Source organism: Nannospalax galili, unplaced genomic scaffold (genome assembly GCF_000622305.1).
Source record: "Nannospalax galili isolate Female #2095 unplaced genomic scaffold, S.galili_v1.0 scaffold522, whole genome shotgun sequence".
Taxonomy (NCBI): Eukaryota; Metazoa; Chordata; class Mammalia; order Rodentia; family Spalacidae; genus Nannospalax; species Nannospalax galili.
This window is the reverse complement of record NW_008348874.1, coordinates 319,561-334,010: the sequence shown is the minus strand read 5'-3', so window position 1 is coordinate 334,010 and position 14,450 is coordinate 319,561. Positions and strand designations below refer to the sequence as shown.

General features: G+C 35.3%; 1 protein-coding gene across 1 annotated transcript in view; it reads right to left on the bottom strand.

Annotated features, from left to right (window-relative positions):
- Bmp5 (bone morphogenetic protein 5) overlaps nucleotides 1-14,450 on the bottom strand; it is a 150,487-nt gene that overhangs the window by 70,874 nt on the left and 65,163 nt on the right. The window contains exon 2 of the mRNA XM_008846120.2: nucleotides 4,188-4,380. Within this exon, the coding sequence (XP_008844342.1) occupies nucleotides 4,188-4,380 (193 nt within the window). The remainder of the gene's footprint in view (nucleotides 1-4,187; nucleotides 4,381-14,450) is intronic.

The window sequence follows — 14,450 nt, the reverse complement described above, 5'->3', positions numbered from 1 at the left end:
AAAGAGTTGTAAATCTTGCTAGAAGAAATAAGTAGGGAAAGAAATGACATCATGGATTGTTCAGCTTTGAAATTTGATTACATAACACTGTCAGATAATTCACAGACACACTGGTTAATAGGTCAGATGATGCCTTGAATAGAAACCATCCAAAAACATCAGGGTAAAGTATAGCAAGGAACCCAACCAAACTCCCCTTTGGGGAGGTGTGTTTCTCATACGTTATAAGTATGTACTGTTGAAGGCACTACTTTAAAATATAATCCATAAGAACTTTAACTGTCCCGAGTTTTGTTGAAAATACCACATAAAAAAAAATCTATCTTGGATGATGAAAGTTTTGATAAATGAGATTTGTTTTGAAAATTCAAGTTATTTCTTTTCCTACTTCATTTTTAGTTCTTTAAAGAATAACATATACATACATGTATGCATAAATATAGTTAATACTTCTAAAGATATATTTGAATTTTAGAAGAAATAAAGAGAAAATATTTATTACAGCACATAAGAAAAACTTATTTTTGAATCCTAATATTTAAATGTTCCTTTTACCTGGGAAAAGCTGGGAACATTAATAGTTGCATATATGTAACACAAAGTTCTCTCTCCTCTCTCGCTCTTCCTCCCTCCCTCTGTCCTCCAGTCCTCCTTCTCAGCTACAATCTTAGCTATAATCATTTCTGATAAAAATCACACTCATGCAGCTGAGAGTGGAGGCCATGCCTTTAATCCCAGCACTCAGAAGGCAGAGGCAGGCAATCTCTGTGAGTTTGAGGCCAGCCTGGTCAACATAACAAATTCTAGGCCAGTTAGGGTTACAGAAAAACCCTGTCTCAAAAAGACCAAAAAAAAAAAAAAATGCTCATGGCAAAACAAAATAGCACATGCCTTTAAACTCAGCACTCAAAAGGCAGAGACGTGAGTCTCTGTGAGTTCATAAACAAAAGAAGATTGTATTAAATGATGAGACTTAATTTATTATGAAATCTGATACTTGCACTTGGAAAAGCATTAGTTTTCCTAACACATTCAAAATAACTGTCTTCGCCGGGCATGGTAGTGCATGCCTTTAATCCCAGCACTTGGGAAGCATAGGCAGGCGGATCTTTGTGAGGTGTTCGAGGCCAGCCTGGCCTGCCTACATAATGAGTTTCAGGACAGGAGGGGCTACAAGGAGATCCTGTCTCAAAAATAAAAATAAATAAATAAATAAATAAATAAATAAATAAATAAATAAATAAATGTCTTCACTTTGAAATACTTTATTGTTTTAATTATTTAAGTTATATCCTGAGATTCCAAAGATGAAGCAATTTTCTATTTTTAAAGTCTATACTCTTGTCACTATACATTACTATTCTCTTTTTTACTATCAATTTAAAAATTGTTATTTTTTATTTAGCAGAAAATAATTGCACATTTTTATGGTGTAAAGTGTGAGGTACATGTATATTGTATAATGATCAAATAAACATATTTAAGTTATCTGGCATTTCTAATGTTAACTTTTTTTTCTTAAAATAACATTTAACTATAGAATGTTGGGACAGAAGATCTGAAGTTCAAGCCCACTTCAGGTACACAGTCAGGCTAGCCTGGGCCTCATGACACTCTTTCTCAAAGACAAACAAAACAAAAAACAAAAATGTAACCAAATGAACACAAATCAGCATGGGTTCATACATTATTAGCAGTGTATTCTTCCATTAAGCATTTTTTTTTCTGATTTCCAGCAATGTCTTAATAGACTTAGAAAATAGGTAAGCCATTATATTGTCTCATGTCTATGACCCCAGAACTCAGAAGTCTTAGGCAAGAGGGTCATCTGGAAGTCTAGGGCAAACACGGCTACATGGTGAGTTTGATAAGCTGCAGGCTTTTCCAAGTGCAAATACCAGAGCTGTTAATAAATTGTCAGCATAGAGTCACATAATTTAATATAATCTTCTTTGATTTATGATCGTATACACTAATAAAAGAACACAGAGTAGGTGATTATTAAAATAACTGTCAGGGATGCCCTCATCTATGTATCTATGCATCTATCATCTATCTATTTATCTATCGATCTATCTATCTATCATCTATCTATCTGCTATCTATCATCATCTATCTATTATCTATCTATGTTCTATCTATCAATCATCTATCATTTATCTATCGACCTATCTTTTATCATCTATCTATCATCTATGCTATCTTGTGTGTGTGTGTGTGTGTGTGTGTGTGTGTGTGTGTGTGTGTGTGTGTGTATAGGTAAAGAGATGCATTTGATAGTTTGGGGAAAGTTAAAACAGATCTATAAGGGTTAGCATTCAAAATTATCCTGAGCACATGGAGCAATGGACTTGTATTAGTCAGCTTCTTATTATTGCAATGGAGTACAGCCTATGGCAGAACAAAACACTCTTCTCATCAGTCAGGAGGCAAAGCATGGACAAACATGGGGCAACCGTTCCCAATACTCTTTGTAGTCATAAAGTCCTACCTCACTTCTTAAAGGTCTAGAGCACCTCTCCACAGTTCCACTCTGGGGATCACACCTTAAATACACATGGACCTTTGAGATACATTCAACATCCAAACTGTAAGAGAACCTGAATAAAAGTTGTCATTTTATTTTGGTCAGTGTAGAACTCTGTATCTAGATTCAATCAAAATACTCCAGATGAGTAAGACCAGGTATATCAAGGATTATTCTAAAAAATACTTGAGATGTTAATTAACCAAGGGCAACTTAAATGTGCATTAAAATACAGGTGGATGACTAAAAGTAAACATAATTCCTGGGGCTGTATAGATGGCTCAGCGGTTAAGAATATTGAATGTTCTTGCAGAAGACTCGGTTTCAAATCCCAGCACCCACATGGCAGCTAAAAACTCTCCGTAAGTCCAGTTCTAGGGGATCTGACAGCCTCTTCTGTCCTCTGCAGGCATTGCACGACAGGGGTGGACTTACCTACATGCAGGCATACCACTCACACACATAAAATAAAAGAATAAAAATTTAAAAAGTAAACGTAATTCAAACATTTTAGGAATGTTAATGTATTTCAACCATGAACAACAGTGATATCAAAATATTAATTCAGATCCACCAAATGGGTAGTGTAATGTTGAGGGTTAAAAGAAATGGTATACAGTAATAGCCTTCCTTCCTTATGGAGTACATTATAGAAAAAAATACAGTTAGAATAAAATGAAATTTTAAATGTGAAAATATTAATAAAAAAAGGTCTGGATCCATTAGTGGAAGCTACTAGAAGATGGGCAGCTATTCACATATCAACTCTCTAACAAACAGAATTAATCACCTGTTAAACGTGTTTCCCATGATTTCTGTGCTAGGTTAAATGTCAGATCCTAAGGTCCCTTCATTTATTTGCATCTATCCCTTATCAGTGAGTTTTTCATGGAATTAATGTCTTAGTCTATTGGTTTTCATACATTTTTCAATGCCTGTATCTTAGGAGAGGAAACATACTGGTTATCTGTCAGAAACAATTGTGACTAGAACCCTCTTTATTCAAAAACAACATATATATATAAACCATGCACATAAAATTTACCCTTAGCAGTGCTTTTTCGCCTCTAACTTACAGAATGCGAAGTTGTTTAAATAATCGTGGACAATAATTTCATGTAGGCAGACTAAAATTGAAGTTTTTTAGGTTAAAAGACAACTTGGAACATGAAACAGAAGGCCAAGAAAGAACATAGGGAGTAGCAGGAAGTCATTTGATATATAAATTGATGTCAATAGTAGAAAACTCTGTAGATTGAAATGTAGAAAGAATTTTTCTAACCAATTACTTTTATTTTTCAGATTTAATTTTTTATGTGTATATGTGTATATCTGTGTATATGTATGTGCACTTGAATACAAGTGTCCAAGGAGAACAGCAGCAGAGGTCAGAGCCCCTGGAGCTAGAGTAGCAGGTGGTTGTGAGCCACTTGCCATGGATGCAGGAACTGAGTATTGATCCTCAAAATAGCAGCAAGTGCTCTTAACCACTGAATCATTTCTCCAGCTCCCTAGTCTTACTTTTCAGTGGGTGTCTACCTGGCCTTTAATCTCACTTCATTCAAAGAAAACATGTTTTAAATCACACAGCTAATCAATGACTTTCAAGTAAAATTTAGTATTTGTTTGCTAGAATAGGAAGTTGACATAAAGTTGGTACCTATTTGTGTATTCCTTCATGATCTGATATATGCTAATCTTAATTGTTTCATTTTCAAATCTCTGGTTGGTCTTGTCCTTGTATATCCGGAATTCAGCTGCTGTCACTGCTTCTCCGTGTGGAATCTGGGTCAGATCAAACCGAAACTCTTTGTAATGCCTTCGCTGGTGAGAAAAGTCCTTGTCTCTCTCAACTGAAAAATATTTTTAAAAAGAATGAAGAAAGGAAAATGTTAGCGCTTTATAAAACATGAAAGTTAATGGTAAATTCCCCACCTTTTAAAATGAAAATAAGCACGACAGTATAAAACTGAAAACACCTAAACCACAGAACTTGTATGTGTTTCCAGTTAAAGGAAATTCCACAAACCAACAGCGTTTAGTTCAAACACAACATAACCTTTGTGGTTTTATACAAATTCCTGGCTTCTAAATGGAAAGACTATCTAAAAATGTTTTTAAAAGTGAAGATTGTAAAGTGATTGCCAATACATATCAAGTACCAGAACATAGGTTTCACACAGGAATTACAAAGTTGTTATAGATGCTTCCAGTGTTCCAAGTGAAGTCAGCGGTGAAATTCAGCCTCACCAGAGGGGGAAGGTGGGGAAGACTAAGGAACTGTAGAAACACAGGACCATGTTTCTAATACTTTTATAGGGCAAGTAAACAAAAAATCATGTTTCCAATCTAAATCGTATTTGATTTTAGATAATTCATGAAACCAAACTTTGTATTCTTCATGTGCTGCTTCAGTTGCATACTTGTGATACATACAGCGATTATGTTTAAGTTAGATTAAATACGTATCCCCAAACGTGCATCCCTTTATAGCAAAAGCATTCAAAGTTCTTCCTTCCAGCTTTGTGAAGCATGCAGTAAATAAATGTGGCGACATTTTTCTGGGTGAAAGTACACCAGCATAACTCCCTTCTACCTAACTGTAGATAGACCACAATAGAGATTATTTCTAAACTGACTTCAGAAGATTGTTTTCCTTTCAATTAATGAAATATTTTTACTCTTCTTCTTTAAGTAAGATTCTTTCATAAATGATGAGGCATAAAATCTTTCCCTGATGAGGTATAAAATCTCCCAAAGCCTGTCTCATCTCAGAGTGAAGAGGGAAACTAGATTTTTCCTTTAGCTACCTTTCTACCAAATGAAGTCAAAGATCTAGTTCTCTCCAGACTAGTAAAGCATGCTGAAGACTTTAAGACAATGAGTGTCAAGCATATAATAATGTAAGATGGTTAACGTACTAAGTGATTTGTCTCTAGTGGCAACCACAGCTTTCCTTTATTTACAGATATGTACCTTCATTTGACAGTGAGCTTTTTCTATTTATTGGTTTTTCAAATTCTTAATGAATTCTCAATGAATATAGGATGAAGTTGAAAGATTAAAAAACTGTTACAAGACACTATCTCCAAGGTGTTTTACAATTACTGTCAACAGAATAAACTCCTGAATATTTCTTGCTTTGTTTACTTCCATTACATAACACCGTTATGACAGTGGGCCTATATTGCCAGACCAGTCTTTACTGTAGCTTGGAGCCACAGCTGGATAAGACTGATGATTGCTTTTCCCTTCTAGCAGCATTTACAGCACTTTCCAGCACTGTGAAAGCTAGCCCATAGAGATGAAGATTTGAGGTCAGGACCTGCTTGATTTCTCCAGTGTCCTAGGACTTAAGTATGCACTGTGTTCAGCAATAACCTCTTGTTGTCAAGTTCTTGAGAATAACAAAGAGGAGGACACCTAGTGTTAGTCCTCCCTCCCCATACTTCCTGGTCTACCCTGCCCTTCCAACACCTCCCCTTTGAACACTCCCTATTCCATTATTCCCTCTCTCCCTTTATATCATGTAGTTCCATCTCCCTTGAAACCCTTCCCTCCATGGCCTTTTACTAGTTTCTTGACATCTGTGGGGTTTCCAAATGAAACACATTTCTAGTGATTCAAAGCTAGCATTCACATATGAGAGAAAATATGCAACGTTTGTTTTTCTGGATCTTGGTTACCTCACTCAGGACGATTGTTTCCAGCTCCATCTATTTACATGCACATTTTAAAATTTCATTTCTCTTAACAGCTGACTAAGAATTTATTACTCAAAGGTACTGTAGACTCATTATTCATTCTTCAATTGATAGACATTTAGGTTTTTCTATTTCCTAGTTATTGTGAATACAAATGAATAAACAGTGAACGTGGATAAACGAGTATCTTTACATTACAATATAGAGTCCTTTGGGTATAAGCGCAAGAGTACTCTGGCTGGATCTTATGGGAGATCTATTTCTAGTTTTTCAAGGAACTTTCACGCTAATTTCCATAGTGGCTGCAGCAGTCTGCACTCCTACCAGCAGTGACAAGAGTTTCCCTTTACCCACATCCAAGTCATTATCATTTGTCTTTTTTTTTTTTTTTTAAATCCCAGCAATTCTGATGAGGGTAATACGAAATCTCAAAGCAGTTAAATCTCAGAGTACTTTGATTTACATTTCTCAGATAAGGATGCTGTACTTTTTTTTTTTAATTCTCAGCCATTTTCATTTCATTATTTGAGAAATAAGGTGCTAAACTATCAGTTTCATTCCTGCCACACTTTTTAGTTGCATTGCTTGTTTTATTGTTGGTTATGTTTATGAGTTCTTTGTATATTCTAAATACTAAACATCTGTAAAACTTATTTTTTTTCATTCTATAGGTTGTAGCTTTACTTTGCTCTAGAAATAGCCATATATTTACACAAGTAACCCTGTTCCAGGTAAGTAATTCTATACTGGATAATATGTACCCACTCTGAATTCAAAAACACTTTTTCTCCATTCCGCACCACAGCATTCAGCATTGTCAATGAAACAACCATTATTCAGATATTCTTTAACAATAAATTTTGTAATTGAAATTTAAGCCAAAGCATACAGCATTGTCCTGGATATAAAGACTGAGATACGAGCTTCTTAGAATCCAGTCTAAAGGGTGCACCTTCATAATGCAGATAAGTTTAATTCATATTGTATACACCATCCACTGTTTGAAGTCCAGGGCATTTAATGTACAAAAAGACAAATTTTCAAAGAGCTTAATAAAATTTTGTATGAAGTATACCCCACAAAATAAAACTACATTGAAAATTTATCTAGTGATGAACATTCCTATATCCTCCTGCTTTGAATCAGAACTACAGCAACAAATTCTAAAAGACGTATTCAACAGAGTAATAGAAGATTTGAATCAATATGGGCTTCAACTCCTAATGATGCCCGCAAATATCAAACAAGGTAATCTCATTTACTTCATTTACTCTAGAGAGGCAGCAAATATGATTTTCCCTGAATTGAGAAAAGGAATTGAATAATGACAAATGGTTAGTGCCAGGCTTCTGTCTCCTAAACATTACTATGTATCTTTTGTAAATGTTTGTTCTATTAATGTTTGTTCTATTAAATGTTTGTCCTTCACTTAAGAAATAGTTCATTAATACTATATTTAAGTAATATCTTTCATTAGTATACAAAAATAAGTGAAAAGTAGGATAGAAAATAAATGATTTTATTACCAATGTACAGATAATAGCTACTACAAACAATACTTATTCATGAAAATCACCTAATAAATATTAGTTGAATAAAGGATCCCATGAGAGGCTGATGCAGGAGTATTGCAAATTTAAGATCAGCCTGGGCTACATATCAAGCTACAGGGAAACTTATTAAAATGTGCTCGAAGTTCAAATTTAAAAATTGTTTAGGAGGGAGGGGGGTTGAGACCCTATGAAAAAATCACAACCTAGTCCTCTCTTTACAAATAGCACACCCTGTTGTATACCTTCACTGCCTGAAGGCATGGCAACTTGTTTCATTATCATTCGAATGGTAGATATTTCACTTAATTCTCAATCTTACTTTTGTCTGTAAGTTATATAACTCCAGAGTCCAAAACGTATAATTGAAACCAAATATTTACCCAAGGTTCAAAATTTCAGATACCAAACCCTTATCAACACAACTCTGAATATGTTTATCTGTTTTTTTTTAAATTAGCTTAATTTTTCTTGAGTAAATCATTTGCTTTTTCATCTGTACTGTAATCTCCCCTCTCCAAAGAGTCTTTTTCTAAGGTATTTCTGTCACACAGGGGATTAGTACTGATTCTGAAATCTACTGATTTTCTAGAACACACATCAATCTATTTTTAACAACCTAAAAGCATTATATTATATTGAATATTAATTTTATTTTTCATGTAAGGGATTTGTCATATATAAACAAATGGCAATGTTCATAATTTGAACTATAGATAAGATATGCGTTGCAATAAGTAACAGTACACTTTTACTGTAATTATAATTGTAATTGTAGCTTTCAAATTTGAAGTAATTGTTACTCTCCAGTTGCAGTGCTCCACATGTCTCAAGCCTCTTCATGAGATCCTCATACAATCAAAGTTCCCAAAATAGATACAAATCCATTCACATACATGCAATTACTATTCCTTAAATGTAAGCTTTTTAAAGGCAAGATCCTCACTTCTTTTCCATTGGGGATAAACATATCCTACAGTGCATTATAACTCATCACAATCTTAAATGGTTTGAAAAAGTTAAAATATAAGTAAACAAGAATGTAAATCAGAAAATTTTTATTCTGTTGCGAGCTCTTATATTCATGTACACTAGATGATTTATTCTTTATTTACTCTTTAATAGCCTTAATATATATGTTGCATCAACTAAATGCAGTGAGTTTCCTGAATCTTCTTTACTATTATTTCCAATAAAATCTACTACACCAGGTGAAAATAGTCAAAGCCATATAAAAATCTATAATCGGGGCTGGAGAGACGGTTCAGTGGTTAAGAACAGGTTGTTCTTGCAGAAGACCTGAGTTCAAATTGGGATCTGACACGTTTTCTTACCTTCGCGGGCATTGCATGACACAGATGCACTTACACACAAGCAGGCAATACACACATACACATAAAATGAAAATAATAAAATAAAAATCTATAATCAGATTTTTCTGTGTGAGTTTTTTTTTTTTTTTTTTTTATCTATATAACCCCTTCCAAAGCTCAGGAAACGTTAAACAAGTGCTGGAAATAGTGCGAGAGCTTGGGGCAATGTTTGGAACACTAACTTCTGGGCATGTTATGGCCGTTGTATTTGTTGTGTTTTGTTCTGTTTTGTTTTTCAATAGTGGAAACAGTTTCTTAAGAATCCACTTCCAAGGAGACAGTAGGTTGGAAGTCAGGGGAAGGTTAGATGCTCGATGGCCCAGCGCATAGAAGGTTGGAGCTTTCATGGATCATTTGCAGAGTTTTCTTGTGTACGCTCTGTTACTTAACTTTCCCTGGGAAAAGTTTCCAGCAACAGACATTTTTACCTCTCAAATCAGAATCAAGTGGTGAATGAACTAATTTCTGCTTCTAGATTTTAATATACTCCAAACATTTTCACCTATGTGAAACTCCAGTGTGCAAATCTTTGTACAGTATCATAAAACTTACCTAGGCTATCACAGCATCACATAGTTTCTTCTTATAATGTTTGGCTTTAAATACTTATATCAGAAGTTGGACAAAGGCTCAGTGGTTAAGAGCACATGCTGTTCTTACAAAGAAGCCAAGTTCCATTCCCATCATTCATATCAGGTGACTCACAATCACATGCAACTCCAGCTTCTAGGGCATCTGTCCTCCATGGGCATCTACATGCATATGCATATAATATACACACACACACACACATACACACTACACATAATTTAATAATAATAAGAAGAAATAAATCCTTTTAAAAGTGATAAAATAAAAGCATATAATAAGGGTCAAGTGTGGTGGTACATGACTTTAATCCCAGCACATGGGAGGCAGAATCAGTTGGATAGAGGCCAGCCGGATTTACATAGCAGGCTTGCTGGGGCTACAGGGAAACTCTGCCTCAAATAAAAAAAAGAAAAGAAAAGAAAAGAAAAGAAAAGAAAAGAGAAACAATTCAAATCGAAACAAAACAGAAACAGAAACAAACAGAAAACCAAAAAAAAAAAAAAAATCCAAGCATGTGAGGTAAAATATGAATCAAGAGATTCATGTTCTGTTTAATGAACTTATAAAAGGATCAGTCTTCTTTTTACTTCATTTTGATATCTTTTGAGTACAGGTTTTATTATGTAGCCCTAAATGGCCTAGAGTTGGCTATATAGCCCATACTGGCCTCAACTCACAGACGTCTGCCTGCCTGTGCTTCCTGAATGCTGGGATTAAAGGTGTGTGCCACCAGGCTTGGTTCAGTATTTAAAAAAAAAAAAACCATCAAATTGCAGCCTAACATTGTAAATTGTTAAGAGTTCTGAAGCAAAGATTAAGTTGCTTTAAGCTTAAGATACACACAGCAAAGACATTTATTATGGAGATAAACAGAATGGAAATTAATGACTGATTGAATGTCTTTTTTTTTTCTCCAAACAGATACCTTGTTAAATAACTTCAACACTACTGGAAACTAAGAAAAATATGTTCTGGTTTAAATATTTTCGTGTCTATACCTGAAGACTAAAATTAATCGACAAAAGATAACAGCTTACATAATGATTTAATTGTAATTTTAATAAGATATATTCTTGAATATCCCATACAAGACACAAAAACTCCAGTAGCCACAAGCCACAGACAGCAACTTACAAGGAGAATGGCCAGCTGTTGAAAAAGTTCAGATCATTTCTTGCTGCTGAGTGCGAAAACTTGTTATGAGATTATTCATAGAATTATTACTTATCTGTGTTGCATTCTAAAAAAGAAAAATGTAAAGTCACCACTAACCTGCATAATTTTGCAAGAAATGATTTATTGGTCCACTGAGAAACAAAACTTGGCCCTATAAAGACCTATTTATTAGTCAGTGACTGCGTATGTCCAGATTTTCTATGAATGGATAACCACCCCAGAGAGTGCGGCTAACTTCAGATTCCTGGAGTCCTTAAAGCCTGCTAAAACTATAGCAATGTGTGACTTCAAGAATGAACTGTCTCCCTAAATGTTTTGTTTCAAAGTACAATTTTAACTGTTATTCACATTTCCAAGTTATAGTATTCTTTCTCCTAAATGCTCCATGAATGTAATTTAAGATAAATGTAATTTTGAAATTTAATAATTTAATTCAATTAATGGGGTTGGAGAGATGGCTCAGTGGTAGAGAGCACTGATTGTGGCAGACAGCCTGAGAGTTTCAGATCTGGCCTCCACCTGGTCTAGGGGCCAAGAACTCACCAGACCACCTGAGAGCACCTGGATCCATGTGGTGGTGATGGTGAGCTTTTGCAAAGCTTCCCCAAATCCTGCCATACCCAACTCCCTAACTGGGGTTATGATGCCCCTTCCATGGCCCCAGGGTAGAACTATACTACTGTAGGGCAGAGACCTTAGCAGAAGACCTGAAAGTGCCTGATCTGGCCTCCCCCTTGTGTAGAGGCTGAGAACTCAGTAGACTGCCTGAGAGTTCCAAAATCAGGCCTCCCCTTAGCAAACTTCCCAAAATGTGCTCTCAGTACCTGCTAGTAGGTGTTTAAATGTTAGAAGGAAGCCAAAGTGTACCCGACTTGTGTCCAACTTGGGCCTCTGTGGGAGCTCCTGAGCAGCTGGTCTGAAGCTATCAGTTCCTCCAAAATAAATCTGAGAGAACCTGAAACCTAGACCAAGCAGCTTTAAACACCCAATAAGAAAACAACTAAGGCACACCAACAATACAAACAGAAGCAGACTTCAACTCAACAAAAGAAGGCTTGAATCACAAACAAAAGAAATCCACATGCCAAAATCACAACAGAAAAATAACAAGGAAAGCCAAAACAGCACGCTCCCACCAGACTCTGCCAGTACAGTAGAAGAGTTCTACAAGGAGAACCCCTAGAGATAACCCAAGACACAGAACTAAAAAAAAAATCATAAACATGATCAAGGAATTCAATGGATTTAAGGAACACAAAAACAAAAAAAATCAAAGAGCTAAAAGAAGATAGGGATGAACTTCTGAATGAATCCACAAAAGAGACAGAAAGAATGAAGAAAACTGAAACTGAATAAAGAAGGAAGTGAAAACCTCAGTAAGCCAATTTGAAAGAACAGGAGAAAGCTCACTGCTAGAATGAATGAAATGAAAACCACAATATCAACACTGGAGGATAAAGTTGAAGAGTTGTACTGATCAAGCAAAGATCATGAAATATTTTTTTAAAACACAGGAATTGAGTATGCAGGAGATGTGGGACACCATGAAAAGACCAAATCTACATATCATAGAGGAGGGAGAAGAATTTCAGGTTAACGGTTTTGACAAGTTATTAAACAGAATTTTAGAAGGCAACTTTGCAAAATTAAGAAAAGACATCCTTATACAAATACAAGAAGCACATAGAACACCAAATAGACAGGACCAGAAGAGAAACTCCTCACAGCATATCATAGTAAAAACAGTAAATGTACAGAACAAAAAGAGAATGCTGAAAGCTGCAAAAGAAAAATAACACATATAAGGGAAAACCCATCATAATTACAGCTGACTTATCAATGAAAACTATGAAAGCCAGAAGAGCCTGGACCAAGGTATTTCCAGTTCTAACTGACCATAGATGACAACCCAGAATACTTTACTCAGGAAAAATGTCTATTATAGTTGAAGGGGAAAGAAAAATCTTCCACTACACAAGTAGGCTGAAAGAATATATGTCCATAAAATCTGCCCTTCGAAGAATATTTGAAGCAATACAAAGAATGGAGAAAGGAACAACAATACCCCAGGAGCAACAGAATGAAACTAAATGAAGGTATGATTGTGGAATAACAAAACTAGACAAAGAATGCAAACAGTAGTCAAAATGATGGCAACCAAAACATATCTTTCAGTTATAACTTAAAATATCGATGGACTGAACTCCCCAGTCAAAAGACAGAGGCTAGTTGAATGGAATAAGAAACAAAATCTATCTTTTTGTTTTCTGCAAGAAAGCCATTTCACCTTCAAGGACAGGCACTACCTTAAGGTGAAAGACTATTTCAAGCACATGGCACTAAGAAACAATCTGGGGTTGCAATTCTAAGAAGAAATAAAGAGGGTCATTTCATTTTGACCAAAGGAACAATTAACCAAGAAGATATTACAGCCATGAACATACATGCACCAAACTCTGGTGCACTCAAATACATAAAAACAACACTACATGACTTTAAGAAACAGATTAACCACAACTCAGTATAGTGGGGGACTTCAGTACACCACGGTCTCCATTAGACAGGTCAAACAGACAAAGAATAAACAGAGAGACATCTGAATTAAATGATACCATACATCAAATGGACCTAACAGACATCTTTCTAATATTCCCCCCAAGCACCAAAGAATACACTTTCCATTCAGCACCCCATGGAACTTTCTCAAAAATTGAACACATACTGGGGCACAAAACAAACCTCAACAAATAAAACAAAAATGGAATAATTTCATGCATTCTATCAGAACATAATGCAATAAAGCTTTAAATAAACACTGTAAGAAGCCATAGTTACTACACAAACTCACAAAGTCACGGAGATTAAACAACACACTCCAGAATGATGAGTGGGTCAAGGGAGAAATTAAGAAAGAAAGAAATAAAAGTATTCATGGAATTCAGCAACAAGGACAATACAACACAACACAACCTCAGTCCTAAGAGGGAAGTTTATAGCTCTAAGTGCCCACATTAATATATATCAGAAAGAGTACATACAAATGACTTAACATTGAAATTCAAGACTCTGGAAAGACAAGAACAAATGAAACCCAAACCCAGCAGAAGAGAAGAAATAACAAAAATCAAAGCAGAAATTAATGAAGCAAATAATACAAAGAATTAATGAATCTAAGAGCTGGTTCTTTGGAAAGATACATAAGATTGACAGACCCTCAGCCCAGTTATCCAGAAAGAAAGAAAGAAAGAAAAAAAGAAAGAAAGAAAGAAAGAAAGAAAGAAAGAAAGGAAGGAAGAGAGAGAGAGAGAGAGAGAGAGAGAGAGAGAGAGAGAAGAAAACATGTTGCTTAAGCAGCCAATCAACAAAAGTAGAAATTAAACGTACTCTGAATTCACTGGTTAGGTTAATAAAATGTGGCACTGGCCTCTGTAAAGGGAGATGATAGCCATGTACCATGCTCTGGGGGTCTCCTTTGCAAAGGTACACTGAGTGTTATAGAGTATTGGCAACAGGGAAAACTAAATGCAAT